The sequence below is a fragment of the Diabrotica virgifera genome, chromosome 7, assembly GCF_917563875.1.
Source record: "Diabrotica virgifera virgifera chromosome 7, PGI_DIABVI_V3a".
Classification (NCBI taxonomy): domain Eukaryota; kingdom Metazoa; phylum Arthropoda; class Insecta; order Coleoptera; family Chrysomelidae; genus Diabrotica; species Diabrotica virgifera.
Genome location: NC_065449.1, coordinates 5,860,369 through 5,884,191, shown reverse-complemented (window position 1 = coordinate 5,884,191; position 23,823 = coordinate 5,860,369). Strand labels below are relative to the sequence as shown.

Genomic DNA, 23,823 nt, shown 5'->3' with positions numbered 1-23,823 from the left:
ATCACGAATACGTGTGCCAAATATCTCGAAAAAATATTCAAAATTACAGCCGCAATCTTGGAACGCGTTTTGGCTACCTGTTGATCGCTACTGTATCACCTTAAGAAAACCAGAGTCTATAGTTGGGTTTTAATATATTATTATTATTATACAAAAAAAAAACCGATAACAAGAATATGTGTAAAATACTTTATTTTAAATAAATAATATCTTATTTTAAATTATATACAAATATCGCTAGAAATAACTATAACAACAATTTCTCACATGGTTTGATGTGAAGTGTTGGGGTTTAGAATTAACTGCTTAGCAACAATATTATTACAGCGTTTGTTAAAGAATCAGGCTATAACATATTAAAAAAATCACTTGAATCGGCCAACAGGTTTAGTAAATATAAGACATCAAAAATGACAATAATTTTAAGTGGACGCATTTCTATATGCACGTAAGTTTATATAAAAATATATTATACTATAAAATATAGTATATAAAAATATATTATATTGAACTAAAATCATCTTAATACATACCTTTTAATATTCTTTATAATTTGGAGCACGAAATATTGTAAAATGTTTGAGTTTTTCTGTAAATACAGTGAATATTATTTAAAAACATTTAAAAATAAATGAGAACTGTCAGAATTAACCGGTCTACGCTTAGATGTTGCCAAGTTTCAACTTCATGGCTTGTAAAGTAAAGGTGGCTATGGTATTATATATCTATGCACTTCTCACTCAACACGAGTGAATTTGACAGCACATTTCCGCCAGTGGCGAATCTAGACTTTTGCCTATGGGGTGGAATTGAATTGAAATATATATCGCTAATGGTAGGGGAGAGGGGAGCAAAGTATGCTAAATTTGCAGTCACTCGAGTGTTATGGGAACCTATTGAGTTGTGATTATTAGGTCCTAAAACCAAAAAAAGCTAAGTAAAATTTTCCATTTTAGTGGGGACTTTCCATTTTTTAATTTAATTTTCCATTTCCAACAATCGTTTTTTCCGATTATAACGCCATCTATCCATAATTCGAAAAAATGTCACGAATAACAGTTGCTTATTTTTACGTAAAGAATCCAAATCTGCAATAAAAATTTGGGGGCCCCATTTAAGATTTTAAAGTAACCCCCACCCCACCACCGTGGGGGGTCGTGTTTGGTACCATTCGATAGATTTTTCAAAAACATTTTGAAAGTGTATTTTGCAGTTTTTCGATCTGATGTTCATTTTGCAAAGTATCGCGGGGTTTGTATTTAAAATTTTAAATTTACCCCCCACCCCTCTCCGTGGGGGTCATGTTTGGTACCATTCGATAGATTTTTGAAAAATATTGAAGACGTATTTTTTAGTTTTTCGATCTAATGTTCATTTCGCGAAATATTCGCTTTTTTGTGAAACTTTTTGACTCGCCCATTTCCCTACGCCCCGTTCAAATCGTCAGATTGTTTAAATATACACTCTTTTGCATGTATGTACTTAACTTACCTTATCTTAATCTGACAATTTCGAGTATTTTTAAGGATAGATTTTTTTTCGGGCCCCCCTTAACGAACTTCCCTACCAATAGATGGTAGAGGTACATCTGAAGGGTACCAGATATCTCCCCATATGATAATCTGACGCGTTCGAGTAACTGCAAAAATCCCCCCTTGGGCTCTCCTACCATAATGGTCCTCACAGACCTCACCCGACCGAAGGTGTAATTTTTTTAAATAACTTTATATGCTCAATCTGTATACGCTTGATAGAAAGTTACCTCTGTAGTTCCCTTAAATTTAGTAAGGTATGTTTACCTCATACATTTAGCGTATAGTTCCAAGCTGCACACACATACAACAAAGTAAATCCCAGCCCAGGGAACATGAGACTCCCGGGAGTGAGTTACGATCTTCTTCTTCAGCCTGTTTAATAACATCCACCCCTGGATAAAGGCCTCCCCATGAGTTCTCCGTTCTTCTCTGTTTTGGGCTATCTGATGCCAGTTTCTCCCCATTTTTGCTTTGATGTCGTCTAGTCATCGTTTTTGCGGTCTTCCTCTACTACGACTGTGCTCGCGTGATCTCCAATATACAATGTTTCTCGTCCACCTTTCGATGTTTTGTCGTGCCACGTGTCCTACTCAGTTCCATTTCATTTGCGCAATTCTTCCAATTACATCTTCCACCTTCGTCCTGCTTCGCACGTCCTCATTTCGTATATGTTCCTGTTGTAAAAACAACAGTTAAATTAATTCGCATTTTTGTAAATCTGTTTGGACAATCTGTATTGTGTTTGAAAGATTTAATTCTCTGAAAACTTGAGTGTTAGCGTTGTGTTAGTTTGATAAAACGGACATTTTGCTATTTATCGTCTTCGGGGTAAAAGGCATGTCGCTTTGCCAAAGAAGAATAAACATGTGTGTGGTCCTTTTTCAGACAGAAAAGTGTAAACTAAGATATTAATGCAGTGATTTGAATAGAATCACTGCGTTAATATCTTAGTCTCTCGCCAGCCTCTTTGCGAGGTGTTAGTGAATTTCGCCATGAAAATACGTTCTCCGCAATAATTAGACTAAATACTCTTACTCTCTCTCTCTCTGTCTCTTTCGCTATTAAGACAATAATTTATCGTTAATTCAGCATATTTGTTAAACTCGTTGTTGTTAATAAATGTTTCGTTCGCTTAACACCTTTATTTCTAGTTTGCACAATCTTTTATATCGTGTTTATTCTTCTTCTTCTTCAGCCTTCAGTAATCCAACTTTGGACATAGGCCTCCCCAATTCAATCCAATGTTGTCTATTTTGCACCACCTGTTTCCAGTCGTGTCCTCCAAACTTCTTTTGTGTCATCGGCCCATCTCATTTGTGGCCTTCCTCTACTTCTTCTTCCTAACCACGGTTTCCATTATTGTATTTCGTGTTTATTAGTAACTACAAAACCCGACCAAATAAATTCTCAGAACCATTCGCCCTAAAAGTTCATTAGTTTGTTAATATCGAAGGACATTCTCTGCTTGGGACAAACGGGTGTGGTCCTAAAATATTCACCTATGTCCAATTAGGCAAAAGCTAATATATTAATAATAACCCTTTTTGCCACGGTGGGGTGAGTTTCAATAACAACTCGCACCAGTTCCCTCAGAGATACTCCTAACATAGCACGTTCGATCGCCCTCTGTGTCGTTCTCAATCTACTGGCTGATACCTCCGTAAGTGCCATGGTCTCCATTCCATTCCACTGGTAGAATACTTCTTCTTCTTATACTTGTTGTAGTTCTGACGATCTGTTAATTCCGACGTTGGAGTATTTCTCGAGAGGTAGACTGCCAGCTATCTCTCCATTTTTTTGGTAGTCTATCCGCTGGACGCTTTCCAGCTGGTTTTCCTCCTAGCGCCATTTTTTGGTAGTCTGTGCTCCTCCATTCTTTTTACATGACTGAACCATAGTCTCTTCGTCTTTGCCTACCCCATCTTACTACATATTGCACGCCACATTGTTCCCTGATGATGTTGTTTCGTATTCTATCCCTTCTTATCTTCCCTGCTATTGCTCTTAGTGTCTTCATTTCGGCTATTCGTAGTCGTAGCATACTTTTGGTTTTATTGGTGTCTTCTCTTGATTGAGTACCATAGGTCATAACAGGTCAGATGCAAGTTTTACAAATTCTAACTGTGCTGCATGATATTGGGTGGATTGAGTAGCTCAGTGTCGTGTTGACGGTCCCAAGCCCGGATAAAAGAGCGAGGGGCCTCCAGGTTAGGTTAGCCTGCCTGGAGGAAGACATATTTTGGCTCACAGAACCGAAACTGCCTCGGAACCAGGATGGTAGAATACAACTGTTGAATACCGCTTTTCTTTAGATTTATTCGTTTGTTTTTCAACACATCACTAAGTCTTCCTACTGCATCCCAAGTCATTCGGATTCTTCTAGTTATCTCTGCCGTTTGATTATGTTTGCATAGTTTGATCATGTGACTTAGGTATATATACTCTTCAACACTTTTATATCTTGATTTGTCATGACTTTTGCTCTATTTAAATTCAATTTTAAACATGTAGATTAGTTCTTCTGTATTGTTGCTAATGAGCACTATGTCATCGGAAAATCTTAGATGACTTAAAAATCTGCCATAAATTTTAATTCCACGTGAATGATCCAAAGAATCTACACTGATATCTCCACTGGTCTAAAAACGTTGATTTTTATAATTTGTTCAAATTTTTTGTTAATAAATGTAGCAAAACTCCGAAATTATGGCGTGTAGGTATAAGGAATATTACATAAAAAATAATGAGTATTTCTTAAGAACTTCAAAACGCAAAAATATACAGGGTGTCCCATTTGAAATACGAAATTTCGTTAGATTTCCAGAAAAACGGAAGATCTGACAACAATGAAAATACCACCATAATATCGGCCGCATCACAAGACCCTTACTCGCTATAAAACATAAAAATCGTGCAACCCTTTTCCGAGTTAACTGATAGGCGTTCCATACATAAAACTCACTCTGTATGTAACAAAAACCTCACTATTAGTTCAGCCGGACTTCCCCCTAAATAATCGTCCCTTCGTAGGGTGGGAAATGGAAAAATCGATTTATCAAGAATCTCTAGGCCCTAAAAAATTCAATGCAACAAGTAGCTGGGATAATTTTTAATAAAAATAGTTATTAGCGCTTTTTGTGTAGAATGAACTGTTCTCTCAGAAATAAAGCAAAGTACTAGACCAGGGCGCATCTGTAAAAATATTAGTACATTTGGATGTTGAGAGATGACTCAAATTTTTTTGCAGAAATTGCTTGAAAATAACTCATATAATAATAATTGAGTTGTCCTCCCACTCAAAAAGGTCCGGAACATTGTTTAAATAATCAAAATGTCAAATTCGATTTTTTTCTTCATTTTTTGATTATAACTTTAAAAATATTCACTTCCGAGAAAAGTTGTACTGACATAAAAGTTGCGAAATTAAATTTACTACAATATAGGATTGGTTACAATTTTTAAAAATTGTCACCCTTGTTGCAAAATAGCGATAATTGCGAAAAAAAACATAAAAAAACAAGTATTCGCATTTTACGTTTTTCATCCATTTATGCTAAACTCAGGACCTTCATATTTTAACCAAAAAAACTTTATGATATAATAAAACAATACTGTAAATTTCATAAAGATCTCTTCAATAGATTTTGCAAAATAAATTTTGCAATCCAGCTTTCGCGAAAAAAATTATTTTTTCAAAATGTTGCAGGACTGAAAATAAAGCAGATAGCAAGTTGAAAATTTTTTGATATAATAGAAGAGTACTGTACCTGCCATTTGCAATTTGCAAAATTAAAATCGGTTAATTACCACCGCGTCAGAATTTTTTTTAAATAAACATTAATTTTTGGTGCTACGCGCAGGACAGCGGATACGTTTGCTCTGATTGGGCATTCCAATGACCTTTGATAATGATTGATCAATTTTAATTTTTACTACATTTCGATATAAATAAATAAATTTGTTTATTGCAAAATAAAAACAGATACTCTGTCCTTTGAAATAACACTTTTTTTAACAAAAACTTTCTTTGTTCATATATTTTAACTAAGAGAATAAAAGTTTATTATTTTTAAACATACGCAATTGTTTAAACAATATTTCTTAAGCAATAATCAAATTAGTTTAATTTTTGTGGAATTAAAATATTAAAATACAACAAATTATAGAGTAAGAAAATAATATATTAGATAAAGATTGGAAGAAATTTATGTGGAAATCAACTTGTGTGAATTGAACACCGCTGTCCTGCGCGTAGCACCAAAAATTAATGTTTATTTAAAGCAATTCCTGACGCCGTGGTAGTTAACCGATTTTAATTTTGCAAATTGCAAATGAAAGGTAAAGTATTCTTCTATATGTAAAAAAAATTCAACTTGCTATCTGTTTTATTTTAAGTCCTGCAACATTTTGAAAAAATGAATTTTTTTTGCGAAAGCTGGATTTGCTAAATTTATTTTGCAAAATCTATTGAAACGATCTTAATGAAATTTACAGTACTGTATTATTATATCGTAAAGTTTTTCTGTGTAAAATATTAAGGTTCTAAGAGTAGTATAAATGGTTGAAAACCGTAAAATGCGAATACTTGTTTTTTTATGGTTTTTCGCAATTATTACTATTTTGCAACAAGGGTGACAATTTTTAAAATTTTTAACCAATCCTATATTGTAGGGATTGTAAAAAAATCGAATTTTTCCTTAATTTTTTGACATTTTGATTATTTAAACAATGTTCCGGACCTTTTTTAGTGGGAGGATAACTTAATTATTATTATATGAGTTAATTCCAACCAATTTCTGCAAAAAAATATGAGTCACCTCTCAACGTCCATCTCAAAAACGATGCGCCCTGGACTATACAGAAACTTTGCAAAGCAGTATGTATATATAGGGTGAGGCAGATAACTGGCCTATTAGAAATATCTCGAGAACTAAATGCAACAGAATCATGAAAATTAGATTGAAGCGGTTTTGAAGGATGATCTATTAAATGAAAATATTTTCATCTCTTTGCAACTTCCGGTTATACCGGACACTATAACTTCGTTTTTTAAATGGGACACCCTGTATATTTTTACATTTTTGGATTCTCTTCGATGTCTTCTTTCTTAGAATATAAGGTTTTGTAATATTATACAGGGTATTTTAAAAGATAATTACGTTTTTTTATTAATTTCGTAGCAACATTCACACCCTGTAGAATTGTAGTAGTTTGACATCTAAAACTCTACTTACGTTCAACTTATTTTTAATATACTCTACGATTGTTAAGAATCATTAGTATAGCTAAATTTTTAATTTTAGTATATAGGGTTGGTCGAAACTCGGAATGAGTATTTTCTGAGTTTTCTTAAATGGAACACCCTGTATTTTTGTATTGTAGTGAAATGATATTTTATAGTACTTTTTTATTTCTTAAGCATTCCCTATACCTAACTGCTTTAATTTGTGAGTTATTGGTGATTCAAGCTAAACATTAATTGCAACAAAAAATACGTAAAATTTTATTAGGTTGGCCGTGAAAATACTCAATCCCAGATAATTTTTCACAAATAAATACATATTAATCCAGACTGGTCCTTAAAATGACCAATAATGGTTTAGCTATCGAAATACCTACTTAGTTAAGATTGTTGGTGCGATTAACAATTAAGCACAAATTAAAGCAGTTAGGTATAGGGAATGCTTAAGAAATAAAAAATTACCATAAAATATCATTTCATTACAATACTAAAATACAGGGTGTTCCATTTAAGAAAACTCAGAAAATACTCATTCCGAGTTTCGACCAACCCTGTATACTAAAATTAAAAATTTAGCTATACTAATGATCTTAACAATAGTAGAGTATATTAAAAATTATTTGAACGTAAGTAGAGTTTTAGATGTCAAACTACTACAATTCTACAGGGTGTTAATTTTGCTACGAAATTAATAAAAAAACGTAATTATCTTTTAAAATACCCTGTATAATATTACAAAACCTTATATTTTAAGAAAGAAGACCTCGAAGAGAATCAAAAAATGTAAAAATATACAGGGTGTCCCATTTAAAAAAACGAAGTTATAAGCAACTTCCGGTATAACCGGAAGTTGCAAAGAGATGAAAATATTTTCATTTAATAGATCATCCTTCAAAACCCCTTTATTCCAATTTTCATGATTCTGTTGCCTTTAGTTCTCTAAATATTTTTAATAGGCCCTTTATTTGCCTCACCCTGACATAGAAAACTTGGATTCAGGCTGTAACCAGAATTTTGTTTTTGAATGTAAGAAATCTTTAGATTTCGTCTGTTAATAAAATATTATTTTATTTCTTAAATTTGAATTAATTTTAACTAATATAACTATATTTTTGTAAGTATTTTTATGTTCATGCAAGATGCATTTATGCTAGCATTGATTTTTTGTTCTTTTGCTGCTCAAAAACGGCAAGTAAATACAGAACGAGATAACTCATAGTTGGCGCCCTAGAAAAGAACATAATCTACGAGTTATCTCCTATACTTGGCAGTAAACGTGTTAAACTTAATTAAAATAAAGTTCGTGTACCTAAAGTAATACGAGATATCTAAGAGACTCGTTATAATATTCAGCTCAGCGGAGTGCTATTATTGGAGGTGTAGAATTACATAAACAAGGGATCTACCTGCTTCATGAAACGATCCCTTGTTTATGTAATTTCACATCTCAAACAGTAGCACACAGCTGAGCTAAGTATTAATAAGTGATAAGTGTCTGAGATAGCTAGTAAAGAAGATATAAACGTCTGGTCAAAGTCTAGTGGGTATTAGTATTAGGGTTTCTCGTCCTTATTAATGTCCCTAAAACACGTAGCCAGGACCCACGGCTTTAGTGCCTTCCGAGGCAAGGTGATGGCTCAATTAAATTAGAAATCGAACAATTTTTCAATGACGGGAATTAAACCTGGGCACTCTAAATTGTTAAACATGTAACATAGGCATTGAGTTACAGCCTCTACATTAAACTTCATTAATTTAATCTTAATATAAAAAAAATAATTGAATTCAGCTAATAATTTAACACATTTATTAATTTTAAGGCAGTACAATATAAATATATATTAATTATATATATATATTTTATATAAATAAAAATAAATGTATGTGTGTGTATTTATTAAAGTTTGTTTGAATATATCCCCTTTAAACCAATAGTCCATATTCCGTCTCACTTTAACACACGTAGTTCAAGACTGAAACTGAAACAGAAGTATCTTTGAATGAATTGTGTATGCTAAGAAATACGTCCTACATTTTTATTTTAAATCTAATAATAATTTCCACAACGGTACTTTTAATAGACAAATATGTTTGATGTTTTATTTTTCTTAAGATATTTGGAAGCTAAGAATGAATTTTTGTAGGGAAAAACGTAAAAATGTGAATTTACAAGGAAAAGGATGACGTGGCTTTCATGGATGAAGTAGCTGAATCGTGTCGTTGATTAATTTAGCGCTATCTTTTTCTAGACTACCTCTCTCCCCTTGCGTTCGCCAAGATAGACTATCCCGGACCTGTTTTCGTACGATTCTTGTTAAACCTTAACCAAGATGTCGAATATGGCGCTGTAGGAGTTGAATTAATATCGATATTGTATTTTTAGTCACTGAAACGACGATTTTGGAGTGATTCCCTCAAAAACTTTTTTGTGATCAAAATAGTGATGTTTATTTCGTTTTACCCAGAACAGCTACACAGTACTGGTTCAACTTCTACCACGTTTTAAAAGTTTAATATCTACTTTTTGTTCACTATTTGAATAATATTGTACAAAACGCTTTCGTCTTAGGCGAGTAATAATGATAATATTCCGTTTTTATAGCGTACCTGGCAAACATGAAGCTTTCATGGCATAGTTATTGTGTTCAATATATCTATATTTCGTCTACATAAACACGTTAATAAAAATAAACTGCATACAATGTGTGTTAAATAAAACAGAGTTTATGTACGGTCGCATCCATTATTAAAAACGTAAACATTAGCTATTAGTGAAAAGGTTAACCTACAATAATGTGAAATATCCGCAGTGCTGTAGTGTTTAAAGTAAAAAATTGTGCGTAAATGTGTGTGCTATGGAAATACATTCCATGAGAATTGATCATGGACCAGTTCAGACAAATACAATGTCATACCCTCAAAGGCAAACTCAAAATCACAGGTTAGTTAATGAATTTTTATCAGTAGTCTTAAGCCCCAGCTAACAGCTTTGCCAATAATTTTATACGTTCTATTGAACAATTGGTCCAAACTAGATGGTCTGACCAAATAAAGCATTCAGCTGGAAACTCATTCTGCGAAGCTCTTAGAGCAGCTCAAGATAGAGACCAATGGAGAAACATTGTTAGGAATATTGGAAGAAATCACGATCCTCAGTAATGGGGAAACGACAGGAGAGAGAGATTGAACAATTTGGGATAGTGTATACAATGTACCTACCTAACTAAAAACCATCTAGAATCTAGACATACCAAACTTTGAAATAAATCTTTGTCGTTGGTAATTGTTAAGGTTTACATGGAGTGGAACAATCTGTACAAGATAATGGTGGACCTAATAATAAGAACATTGCACCAGTACAGTAGATTTCAGTTCAAAATAATGTTTTCAGCTTATTTTACATCCTATCATATTCTCTACTATTCCCTTTTTGTCTCTCCTCTTCCATTCACCCTTATTATTTTATACTATATCGTAAATCTATCTTAAATACCATTTTTTTTTAATAATTTCAATCTGTCCAGTTTCTATCCATTTTAATATTCTTTTTTAATAGGTATTTGATTTATAATATTTACAGTTTCAAGAGGAAGTTGTATTTATAAAATACGATATGACCTGCTTGAACTCACTCAAAAGTACAATTTGAAGCTCATAGATATTAACCACATCATTCCCTTTTAGAGCTATTCTGATTCCTTTTTAGTTTAGTTCTCTTCTTCATGTCATTGACACCACCATCTGCTGGTTTTCCTTTAGACTTCTCATGTTTCTATTGTGTTTTTAATTATCAAATTTGTTATCAAAATAAATACATATTGATGATTATTTGCATATGCAAACATTGTGCATTAGTGCTGTTGTAGATGGACCTTTTCAAGTTATCTTACCTATTATTTTTAAATTGTTTGGTTGAAAATTACACATCTTTGCTTTGCTTCAATATTTTTATCCTTATTCTTCATGTTATTGATAAATTTCTAAAAAATCCTATATAATCAAGTAATATACTTACATAAAGACATCTATAAGTCATGTACAACAATTTAAATAGTTAGCAATAGTTAGTTAATACAGCAAAATATGACACCCAAGAGTCCAGCCAAAGGATGAAGAAGTTTAAGGGCCGGTACTTTATGTCTTGATTAACAGCCCGTTAGTTAACGGAGGTTTAATCGGGACCTCTTTAGGGTCTCTTGCGTTGTAATAAATGCAATTACAAATTACAAGTATTATTATAATTATAAATAAGTATAATAATAATTATAATTGCATTTATTACAACGCAAGAGACCCTAAACAGGTCCCGATTAAACCTCCGTTAACTAACGGGCTGTTAATCAAGACATAAAGTACTGGCCCTAAATATTCAAAAATAGGGAATGCTATAATATACACAAAAAATAGTCAATTTATAATAACATTAGTACATAGTAAGGTAAAAACAAAAATTGGATTTTAAATATAGTACCTACAGTTATTAAAATTATAAAACATAATGAGGCTATGTGTGCAACAAGGGTGAACTCCAATGGCATGTCAATGGTGAGTTCGCCCTTGTTGCATTCATAACCTCATATATACAGTATCCATAAAAAGACAACTAAAAAACAACTACCTAACTAGTGCTTTTAATATTATGGACTATTAATTAGATTTTAAACATTTATACAGATTAACAATTTTTAACTGTTTAACCTATTAATCGCCATTGATGCGAAAATGCAATCTATTATTAAAAACGTAAACATTAGCTATTAGTGAAAAGGTTAACCTACAATAATGTGAAATATCAGCAGTGCTGTAGTGTTTAAAGTAAAAAATTGTGCGTAAATGTGTGTGCTATGGAAATACATTCCATGAGAATTGATCATGGACCAGTTCAGACAAATACAATGTCATACCCTCAAAGGCAAACTCAAAATCACAGGTTAGTTAATGAATTTTTATCAGTAGTCTTAAGGCTCAGCTAACAGCATTGTCAATTCTTTTATGCCTTCCATTGAACAATTTTTGGATAGTGTATACAATGTAATTAACTAAAAACCATCTAATAGACCTACTAATCTTTGAAACAAATCTTTGTCCTTCACAATTGTTAAGGTTTACATGGAGTGAAACAATCTGTACAAGATAATGGCGTATATAATAAGAACATTGCACCAATACATTCATATTACTGTAGATTTCAGTTCTAAATAATAACATTTTCAGCTGATGTTACACTGTATCATATTCTTTACTATTTCCTTTTTGTCTCTCCTCTTTCATTCACCCTTATTATTTTATACTATATCATAAATCTATATTACTTAAATACCATTTTTTATAAATAGTTTCAATCTGTCCAGTTTCTATCCATTCTAATATTCTTTTTTTAATATTATTTGATTTATAATATTTACAGTTTCAAGAGAAAGTTGTATTTATAAAATATGATATGACCTGCTTGAACTCACTCAAAAGTACAATTTGAAGCTTATAGATATTAAACACATCATTCCCTTTTAGATCTATTCTGATTCCTTTTTAGTTTAGTTCTCTTCTTCATGTCATTGACACCAGCATCTGCTGGTTTTCCTTTAGATGTCTCATGTTTCTATTGTGTTTTTAATTATCAAATTTTTTATCAAAATAAATACATATTGATGATTATTTGCATATGCAAACATTGTGCATTAGTGCTGTAGATGGACCTTTTCAAGATATCTTACCTATTACAGTAAAACCTTGATATAACGGACTAATTGGGGGGACTGGGAAGCCGAAAGTCCGTTATATAAAAATAGGTTTAAAATAAATCAGACTACGTATTTAGAAATGTGTCCTCATTATGCTATAATAAAAAGTGTATTGAAATTCTTTGTAAAATACAACGTTTGGGTCCACGGGGACCCCGTTGTTATGCAATGTATTTTGGTATTGGTAGGGTTAAGTATGTATAATATTAACAGGATGTTTTTAACTTTTTTACATTTGACCTGATTCTTTGTCCATTATATCAGAAGTTCATTAGATAGAGGTCCGTTGTATCGAGGTTTTAGTGTATTTTTAAATTGTATTTTTTATTTTATTTTATTTATTAAGGGATGTCCCCATTTTTACAAATAACAAAAATAAAGTATCCTATCCATAACACAAATACTAAACTAAGTATTAAATAATTAATAAATATTGTTAAACAAATGATTATAATTTAAGTAAATTAAATTTCCTGAAAATATTATTAAAATGAAAATCTCTGACAATTAAAATCAAATGAAATGAAGACTCCAAGGTAAAGGTCACTCATCTTCGATTCCTAACATACTCAGTCAGGCAGTTTAAATCTTACAAATCTTGTATCCACCAGATCATAAGATTGACTAAAGTCATTTCCCAGTGTCTGAATCCTGTTAATTGGACAGAATTTGCCATAGTTGGTGTGATAGTGTTTTATAGAAAATACGGGCATGTCTCTAAGAATTCTAGTGCTACATCTTAAGTTGATATGACTTAATAAATCAGAACAGTCGGTGGTATGAACAAGTAGTTTATAGAGAATTAAATCACATTTAGTTCCGTAGTCTTCTAAAGAACTGATATTTAGAGAACTGATTATGTTCTGTAAGTCCGGAGAAACTTATTTTGAATTTTTTCAAGGGTGTAAATATGGTTAAAATAGTATGGTGACCATACTATAGAAGCATAAGACAGGATGCTACGGACGAAAGTAAGATATAAAATTCTATATGTGGGTACGGAAAGATCTCGAGAGTTTCTTGTGATAAAACCTAGATTACGGTATGCTTTATTTGACAAATTGTTAATGTGTGGGATAAATGACAAGGAACTGTCAAATAACACCCCCAAATCTTTAATTTCAGTTACTCTTGATAGAACGCTTGTATTATATTAATGTGATAGTCAAACATAACATTATTTTTAGATTTGCTTAAGGATATAACAAAACTCTTATCTTTATTCAACTGGAGACAATTGGAAAGAGACCAATTTGAAACTTTAAAATATAGCTTAAGGTCATAGGCAAATAACAAAAACTGACAAACTTTTATTACCTCAGAAATATCATTAATAAACAAGTTAAAGAGAAGAGGACCCACATGTAAGCCTTGTTGGACCCCTAAAAGATAGGAATCGAAAGTGAACCCTTTATAAAAACAAACTGAACTCTTTCATCAAGATAACTACTCAACCATGAAAGAAACCATTGAGGAAAACCAATACATCTTAATTTAAAGATGAGTAAAGAATGGATCACTGTGTCAAAGGTCTTCGAGAAATCAGTATAAATGGAGTCCACTTGGTACCCATCTTCGAAAGCCCTGACAATGTAATCATGATATAAGACAAGATTCGTAGACGTAGATTTACCCTGCCTAAATCCATGTTGCTCATTAATCAAGAGATTTCTTCAGTGCCAAGTAAGATATTTGTTTAAAATTAATTCAAAAAGTTTGGGGATGGCAGATAACATAACAACAGGTCTATAATTTTTTATATTGTCTCTGTCATCGTTTCTAAAAACCGGAGTTAAGTATATAACTGTCACTCCACTTACTAGGGAAGGTTTTAAAAGTATTTGAAGCTTATAGATGCTGTCCATATCATTCTCTTTTAGATCTATTCTGATTCCTTTCATTTAGTTTTCTTCTTCGTGTTGTTGACACCAGCATCTGCTAGTTTTCCTTTAGGCTTCTCATGTTTCTATTGTGTTTTTAACTATCAAATTTTTTATCAAAATAAATACATATTGATGATTATTTGCAGTTGCACATTCAAACATTAAATGATGTGTGCTATGGAAATATGTTCCATGAGAATTGATCATGGACCAGTTCAGACAAATACAATGTCATACCCTCAAAGGCAAACTCAAAATCACAGGTTAATTAATGAATTTTTATCAGTAGTTTAAGCCCCAGCTAACAGCATTGCCAATCCTTTTATGCCTTCGATTGAACAATTTTGGGGTAGTGTATACAATCTACCTAACTAAACACTATCTACACATACCAAACTTTGAAACAAATCTTTGTCCTTGGTAATTGTTAAGGTTTACATGGAGTGGAACAATCTACAAGATAATGGTGTACCTAATAATGAGAACATTGCACCAATACATTCATATTACTGTAGATTTCAGTTCAAAATAATATTTTCGGTAAGGAATAGGCCAAGAGGCCTATTATAATAATAAGAAGAAGAAGCTTATTTTACATCCTATCATATTCTCTACTATTCCCTTTTTTGTCTCTCCTCTTTCATTCACTCTTATTATTTTATACTATATCGTATATCTTTATTACTTAAATACCATTTTTTTTAAACAATTTCAATCTGTCCAGTTTCTATCCATTCTAATATTCTTTTTTTAATATTATTTGATTTATAATATTTACAGTTTCAAGAGAAAGTTGTATTTATAAGCTTTGATCGCGCTGCACAACCCGAGGGTACCCAGAGGGAGAATGCCTGCGCATTACAAAATTGGACGTTCAATAAGGTCGAATATTGCCCTCCGAAAACATAATGCGCAGGCGTTCTCCCTCTGGGTACCCTCGGGTTGTGCAGCGCGATCAAAGCTATAAAATACGATATGACCTGCTTGAACTCACTCAAAAGTACAATTTGAAGCTTATAGATATTAACCACATCATTCCCTTTTAGATCTATTCTGATTCCTTTTTAGTTTAGTTCTCTTCTTCATGTCATTGACACCACCATCTGCTGGTTTTCCTTTAGACTTCTCATGTTTCTATTGTGTTTTTAATTATCAAATTTGTTATCAAAATAAATACATATTGATGATTATTTGCATGCAAACATTGTGCATTAGTGCTGTTGTAGATGGACCTTTTCAAGTTATCTTACCTATTATTTTTAAATTGTTTGGTTGAAAATTACACATCTTTGCTTTGCTTCAATATTTTTATTCTTAGTCTTCATGTTATTGCTAAATTTCTAAAAAATCCTATATAATCAAGTAATACTTAGATAAAGACGTCGATAAGTCATGTACAATTTAAATAGTTAGCAATAGTTAGTTAATACAGCAAAATATGATACCCAAGAGTCCAGTCAAACGATGAAGAAGTTTAAATATTCAAAAATAGGGAACGCCCTAATATACACAAAAAATAATCAATTTATAATAACATTAGTACAAAGTAAGGTAAAAACAAAAATTGGATTTTAAATATAGTACATACAGTTATTAAAATTATAAAACATAATGAGGCTATGTGTGCAACAAGGGCGAACTCCAGCAAGTCACTGGTGAGTTCGCCCTTATTGCATGCATAGCCTCATATACAGTATCCATAAAAAGACAACTAAAAAACAACTACAGTCAAACCTGCCGTATCCGGATCAATGTGGCGACAGACCGATCCGGATATGAAAAAATCCGGATATCAAGACCACTACTTCTTTTATAGTCTCTGAAACGTTTTCTCCTTCATATATTCCAGTAATCAATGCCGTCAATAACTTTCGTAGATAGACACATTTTATAGATTCTATAATACGCCATCTTTCATCTTTTCGCCATCTTTTAGTGCATTGTCCAACAGCAGGACTGCCTTTCTCGGTAGATTTCGGTAGATCTGGACGGCACAGAACCGTCCGGATATGGAGAGGTCTGGATATGACAGGTCTGAATATGGCAGGTTGTACTGTACCTAACTATTAGTGCTTTTAATATGGCCTATTAATTTGGTTTTAAACATTTGTACAGATTAACAATGTTTAACCTGTTAAGCACCATTGATGCGAAAATGCAACCTATTATTAAAAACGTAAACATTAGCTATTAGTGAAAAGGTTAACCTACAATAATGTGAAATATCAGCAGTGCTGTAGTGTTTAAAGTAAAAAATTGTGCATAAATGTGTGTGCTATGGAAATACATTCCATGAGAATTGATCATGGACCAGTTCAGACAAATACAATGTCATACCCTCAAAGGCAAACTCAAAATCACAGGTTAGTTAATGAATTTTTATCAGTAGTCTTAAGGCTCAGCTAACAGCATTGTCAATCCCTTTATGCCTTCCATTGAACAATTTTTGGATAGTGTATACAATGTAATTAACTAAAAACCATCTAATAGACCTACTAATCTTTGAAACAAATCTTTGTCCTTGGCAATTGTTAAGGTTTACATGGAGTGAAACAATCTGTACAAGATAATGGCGTATCTAATAAGAACATTGCACCAATACATTCATATTACTGTAGATTTCAGTTCTAAATAATAACATTTTCAGCTTATGCTACACTGTATCATAATATTCTTTACTATTCCCTTTTTGTCCTCTTTCATTTACCCTTAGTTTATACTATGTCGTATATCTATATTACTTAAATACCATTTTAAATATTTTCAATCTGTTTCTATCCATTCTAATATTCTTTTTTTTTTAATATAATTTCATTTGAAGAGTACAGGGGAAAAACAAGGAATGTCACATTTTATACATTTTGAGATAAACACCAATAAAAGTTTTTTTTTTTTTTTTTTTATTCCATTTATTAAAATACGTAATAACAATATACAAAAAAAAATACATTAAAAAAACCAAGAGCCCTAGCTATGCTGGTTTTGTGGTAACATAATAAACATAAATATAATAGTAACAGATTACATGACATAAAACTTTTTAGACTACTTTACACTGAAGGTTAAGATTTCCTATATAGATTCATTAAAGAAATTGTATTAAAGTAAATGATTAAATTATTATTTATTATTAAATTGTTGTAGAATTATATTCAATTAAAGCTATCTGTTGTAGTAGTTAGTAAGAAGTAACTCTTTTAATTCAGTTTTAAATCTTTCTAGCCTGCAGTCTTTGATCTTTGTGGGTAACTTATTATACAAAATCAGACCACTTGAGTATATACTTCTTTGTGCACCAGTAGTTCGCATTCTTACGGTTTGAAAACTACCTCCCTGTCTGGTATTATGGTCATGCACATCTTCTATACGTCTTAGAGTAATATTTGTAAGTGTTTGAGAAAGCTTAATTTGATGAATGAATATACAAACTTGCAAAATGTATAGCGACTCAATGTTTAGAATTCCTCTCTGATAGTACAGGTCGTCAGTTGGATGAAGTCTTGACAGTTGAAATATATATTTCACAGCCTTGTTCTGTAACACCATGAGAGGATGTAGCTGTTTTTGATTTGTATTACCCCAAACAATGGTTAGATATGACAAATGTGAATTTATTAAAGAGTGATAGATCATTTTACGCTGTGGGATACTTATAAATTTTGCAATTCTTCCAAGCATACCCACTGCTGGAGCTATTTTTTGACACGTGTTCAATATATGCTGTTCCCATGTTAGTCGATTATCTATGTGTAAGCCAAGGTATTTGGTAACATTTTTTTTAACGAATTTGAATTTTCCAAAATTTAACTGTAACTCTCTGTGTTCTTCAATATTTGAAATTATTGTGTAACTACATTTATTCATATTGAGTGAGAGCTTGTGGTATCTGAGCCAGTCATCTATATCTGTCAGATCTTTTTCTACAGCATATTCTAGCTTTTTGGGATCTTTGTCAGCATACAAGAGTCCCGTATCATCAGCATATAGAAATAGCGTTGATTTTAAAGGCAGATTGGAAATGGAGTTTATATAAAGTTTAATTATTCTATGTTATCTAAAAACTACTTAAGGAGATTCTTAGCAGAATTCTAGCAATTATTGGTCTACAATCTTAATATAACATTAATCTATATTATGTTATTAATTTATGAATGCACCAAAAAACTGCTAACATTCCCTATTTTTGTCCAGTGGCGTGCGGACAATCCTGGTCCTTTGCCTGGATACAAATTCTTAAAAAATTTATATAGGCTGATATTTCTAGTTATTGTTCTGAATCGATAGTCTAGTCTATAGTACTCAGTTTTTGCTACCAGTTTTCTAAGTGAGGAGTGTATTCAGTTTTTTATTATCTTCAATTTTGGTAATAATAACTTTTTTGTCAAAGCTTATAATTTTTGACATATATGTGAAAAACAGCTTTAAAACATGCATTTTTTTACGAAAAAATAAAATCTTTGACCTGTAATAACTCAAAAAGTAATGGTTTATCTTAATAACTTTATATAATAAATTTTTCTTAGAATTTGTCTCTTAATCGATTTATTTTATTATTTTTAATAAAACAATTTTCACCCCCGAGAGGGAAGCATACACCCCCAGGGTAAAAGCGCAAGTTGGCATCATGTCACCTTTGTTCCTTGAGGTATTCTCTAACTACTCACCAATTTTCATGAAAATCAATGGAGGTTCAATGAAATCAGAGGTGAAAACCTTCAGTGACTGCACTAATAATCTAATCCTTTCAAACAATATTCATCAAACAAATTATGAGAAAACTGTGTTTCCAAACATTTTTCATAAAATGTATAAAAAGCATTGTAAAAGTGTCAGTAGTTGACACATCCAAGGGTTAGTAATTGACACTCAAAAAGGTACTGAGAACTTTATTAATAATATGTAATTATGGTATAATAAAATATTTAAGTTTAAGCATCTACATCCACTGCGTCTGGAGACTGATATTTTATTCTTTCTCCTGAAATTAACAGTTTGAACATAAACTCAACAACAATTGGCGGTTTTACACAATTTTGTTCAACAAATTTCTCTTTAATCTTTTGAACATGATTTCTAGAGTGGAACTCGAAACATCTAGTATTTTTTAGAAGTATTTGCTTTATTTTATTTCGTGCAGTTCCTACTCTTTTTTTTAAATGTCTATTTTGTTATTGGGAAACATCACCAACATTTCAGGAAACTAAGCCAGATTTTCAGAATCCATTATTTAATAATGGTTGCACTATTCTTTCCTGTAGTAAATTTTTCAAAAGAGGACAGAAGAGAATTTTACTTAAAACAGGAAAAATCTAATTATCAATCCAATACTGGTGTACTGCATTTTTCCAACCATTTCCAAAGAACAGAATACAGCAACATCCATAGGCTGAACCAAATGTGTTGCATGTGGATGAAGGGCTAACCAATATAATACCATGTTTACCCTAGTAGTGTGTAATGTTATAATGAGGTGAATTAGCAATGAACAGAAGTATTGGCAAGAGATTTTGCTTTACGAGGTCTATCTGCCTCATAACGCAGCCGTGTTAATCAAAGTATAAACACACAGTGATCTTATCAGCCTGTAGCTCAAGGTATCCTTTAAACTTTGAATACCTGAGAATACCTCTGCAAGAGTTATATTATACACAGGAATGTTAACAGCAGCTAAATGAGCTGAATGAGAAAGGTTGCAACATTCAGGTCTTCATTAGTGTAAACAAAGAAAAATGAGGTGCAAAAAGATTAGCTATTCCACATCCAGTATAATTAAAACTTGATGTTATCTAATGAGAGGGACGATCCTTGAATTTTGCAATATATTTCTTGTCCTCATAAGATTGATGGCTGCGCTAAAACCCCTTCCCACTAGGTAGGGAGATAGAAAGACTATCAAAAACTTTCTTTATGACAGTCCATAGTGCAGGGTAATAAAAAGGTATAGGTTTCTGAAGCAAAACTGTTGATACTTCTTTCTGAACACCATCCTAAGTTTTTTTAAGTTAAGTTAGTGTGAATTATTATAATCAGTGCTCCTTATATATTATAACATGAATTTGTGCAATGTTACAATATGAGTTGATAATCCACTGTAGTATTTCCATAGTCTAAACATGTTCAAATTTGGTAGTAAAATCTGCATACACAGACACTGTTTCCTAATTTCTGGTCTATAGATCTTACAAAAAAAAAATTTCATGCCGGGGTTTAACTTGTTAACATTATGTGAACATTTTTCATCATCCTGGAAGTTTAACAATGACAAGTTATGAAACTGGAAATTTTCTTCATCCAATGTTTGTGAATATATTTAGAAAATGCAATATATTGATTTCCTTTGAGAAATAATCAGGGACATACAATTTTTTGACATACAAGCATAGTATCACAAGGACATATTTATAGTTTGTTGATTAGTTGATGTCTCAACCTTAGTTGTTTTGTAACCGTGTTAAATTATCAGATTCTGAATAAAGAGTAGGAAACCTTTTCAGAAACATCTTTCTTGATAATGGTGTCTTGTCTCACTAACTCCATTTTTTTTTCAATTTTGAGATTTTATTACCATTCAATCCACAAACAACAATATATTTAGTAACAGGAAAACCCATATATCTCCAAATTCGTCATCCACTGTGCTTAAATTGATACATTCAATGACAAAGAAAATCAACTAACTACATATTTTTTGAAGTTATACTTCTTTACGATCAAGAGTGAAATTTTATAATTCCCTGGCACATGCGCACACAGACAGTATGTAGTTCGTTGCTAATCTTTCAAATTATGTATGTATCAGCGCAAATAAGTCATTAAAAGAATATATTAGTGTTTTTAGTAAATGTATTATTTATTATAATTCTTGTGTCCTTGGATTTGTCTTCCTCGGTAGTAAGATAATAAAATATCTAGGTATAATATTTTTATACTTCACTTGATCTATTTGACACCGTGTTGTGTAATTATATCTGAGACGTCACTTGCAAGGGGCTCGATAGCTTGGTTAGTAGAGCATTGGACCAGAGATTGAGAGGTCCCAAGTTCCAATCCTGGATGATTCATTTTTTTTTAATTTTTGGTTGTTTTAATAAAAAATTTTTGAAAGTGGTAGGTAAGAAAGTTAGTTTAATATTTAAATAAAATACAACTAACCTGTTAAGTATATTATTTATTTCGTTGAAATTATATTATAGAATATAGACGGGCGTCTTGAATTTTGAATTAAAAAAAAAATTAAATAGATTTAACTGTCATAATTGATTCAGTTGTTTTCATCATTTAAAAATATTTTATATTCTTTTTATTTTTTATGTTTGTGTTTTATACTTAGTTGTAGTTTTACATGTATCTAAATTTTGTATTTTCATTATTACAATGAAAGCTCTGCTTTATTGTATTTTGTATGTATTGGGTTTATCCCGTTAATAAATAAATATAACTTCTTACGTGCGTACAAAGTTCACACACATTCTTTTTCTGACTAAGTCTAATGAAATAAAAAAATTTAGTAGTTCCAAAATGACACAAAATCTAGATAAAAACGTTTATTTGAAGAAAGTGTATTTTTTTGTTCTTCTTAATGGCGGTACAGGCTCGTTTTTTTAATATTGTATTTAATTACAGAGTAATTTCCACATATTAATATATTTTTCAAATTGGGCTCTGTACCTCCATTCTTTATTATATTACGAATACATGTGCCAAATATCTCGAAAAATATTCAAAATTACAGCCGCAATCTTGGAACGCGTTTTTGCTACCTGTTGATCGCTACTGTTTCCTCTTAACCCGGCACCTGCCACGTGGGGTGCTACCAGCACCCCATAACACATTTTTATCAAATATTTGGTATTTCAAGTTTGGTACTCGAGCTGTGCGTCATAGTAGCTTTCTATAATATTATATAGCATATATGTGTTAGTGTTTGAAGTGGTTATTTAGTGTCATTCTGAACTTATAGCTCTAAAGTCGAATTGGGATGTCATCATCTGGCACTTTAAGTTTTAAATGTTTTTTGTATTTTTGATAAACAGGTCAAATTTACATTTTTTTATTGAAATAACTGATTTAAATTATTAATATAGACTCTGTACTCTGTACTTTTTAGATATTTTACTTGACTTCATTTATTATGGCTAGGTACTTGCTAATTTGCTTATAACACCTTTTTCATTGTATTTTTTAACTTTTATAACATATTAGTGGCTAATAAGTTAATAAAACATGTTTATTTATATTCTTGTGTTACTCAACACATTATTTTGTTTTTAAACAAGTAGATCACAGAAAAATTTTAAGGGGTGCTGTGAGCAACCCCACGTGGCAGTTGGCGCCTTGCAAAGCCACGTGGCAGGTGCCGGGTTAAAGTTATATGTATAAAATCTATAGCTGACATACATATGGATGCTTCAGAAGTCAAACGGTGTAAGTCACATTCTCTTTAAAAATGACTTATGAGATATAACACTTATTATTATATATATTATTATTTCCTTGTTTGTATTTATGAATATGTTATCCATATTATGAAAAATAAATACAGTTTATTTGTTTTTAATAACTACTTAAATTTCTGCAACTATTGTCAGAAACTTCTTAGTATCTCATTTTAAACACTTATTGACTTACACCGATTGGCTTCTGAGTCATCGATATATTGCAAAAGGATATTGACATGTTATGGGGCTGGAGTATACATAATAATCTTACATTAAATATCGATAAATGCTATTATATCAGTTTTTTTAGGGGGAACAAACAATATGACTCAAACTATCTTATGAATAACGTTAACTTAAGATATAAAAATCAAGTTAGAGACCTGGGCATCACTTTTAATGAAAGCAATTATTTCAATGCCCATATTTCACAGATTACAGATTGAAAGGTCTTAACCCTTAAAGGACGGACTTTTGTTTTTATTAAAAAGCTGAAAAAAAGTTCGTGATTTATGTTTTATTTTGAACAAATATTAAAATTATAATAAAAAAAATAAACAATTTAAGTATTTTTTATAAAAAAAAGAAGATTGCCATATGGCAACCATAGTCCTTCCTATGAGCATCAAGTTAGCTAAACACCTATCACAAATCGATTCGAAAGTAGGTGGATAATTTGCCGCTAATTAGTCGTTAATTAGTTGTGAAAATACCGATTTTTTCGTTTCTTTTTTTTTTATTTTTTTAGGTGCTTTGCTAACTTGATATAAAGTTAGCAAAGCACACCTCCGAAAAATGACTTTAGAGCGTTCGTAGGAGAATCGGAATAGGATTAGTTTTTGCCGCTAATTAGTCGCTAATTAGTTGTGAAAAAATTAATTTTCTAAATTAATTTTTTTTTGTTTTTTTGGGTGCTTTGCTAACTTGATATAAAGTTGGCAAAGCACGCTTCCATAAAATGATTTTAGGGATTTCGTAAAAGAA

At 31.5% G+C, this 23,823-nt stretch overlaps 1 protein-coding gene across 4 annotated transcripts in view; it reads left to right on the top strand.

The window, feature by feature from the left end:
- Positions 1-9,052: 9,052 nt before the first annotated feature.
- The window catches only part of LOC114330824 (uncharacterized), a 162,059-nt gene continuing 147,288 nt past the window's right edge, over positions 9,053-23,823 (top strand). Inside the window, exon 1 of one of the 4 annotated variants that reach the window (XM_050657325.1) lies at positions 9,053-9,718. In XM_050657325.1, the coding sequence (XP_050513282.1) occupies positions 9,633-9,718 (86 nt within the window). In that variant the 5' untranslated portion in view covers positions 9,053-9,632. Of the gene's footprint in view, positions 9,719-11,534; positions 11,708-14,554; positions 14,665-16,646; positions 16,765-23,823 lie in introns of those variants that run through there. The other 3 variants (XM_050657326.1, XM_050657324.1, XM_050657327.1) reach the window with 3 other exon arrangements.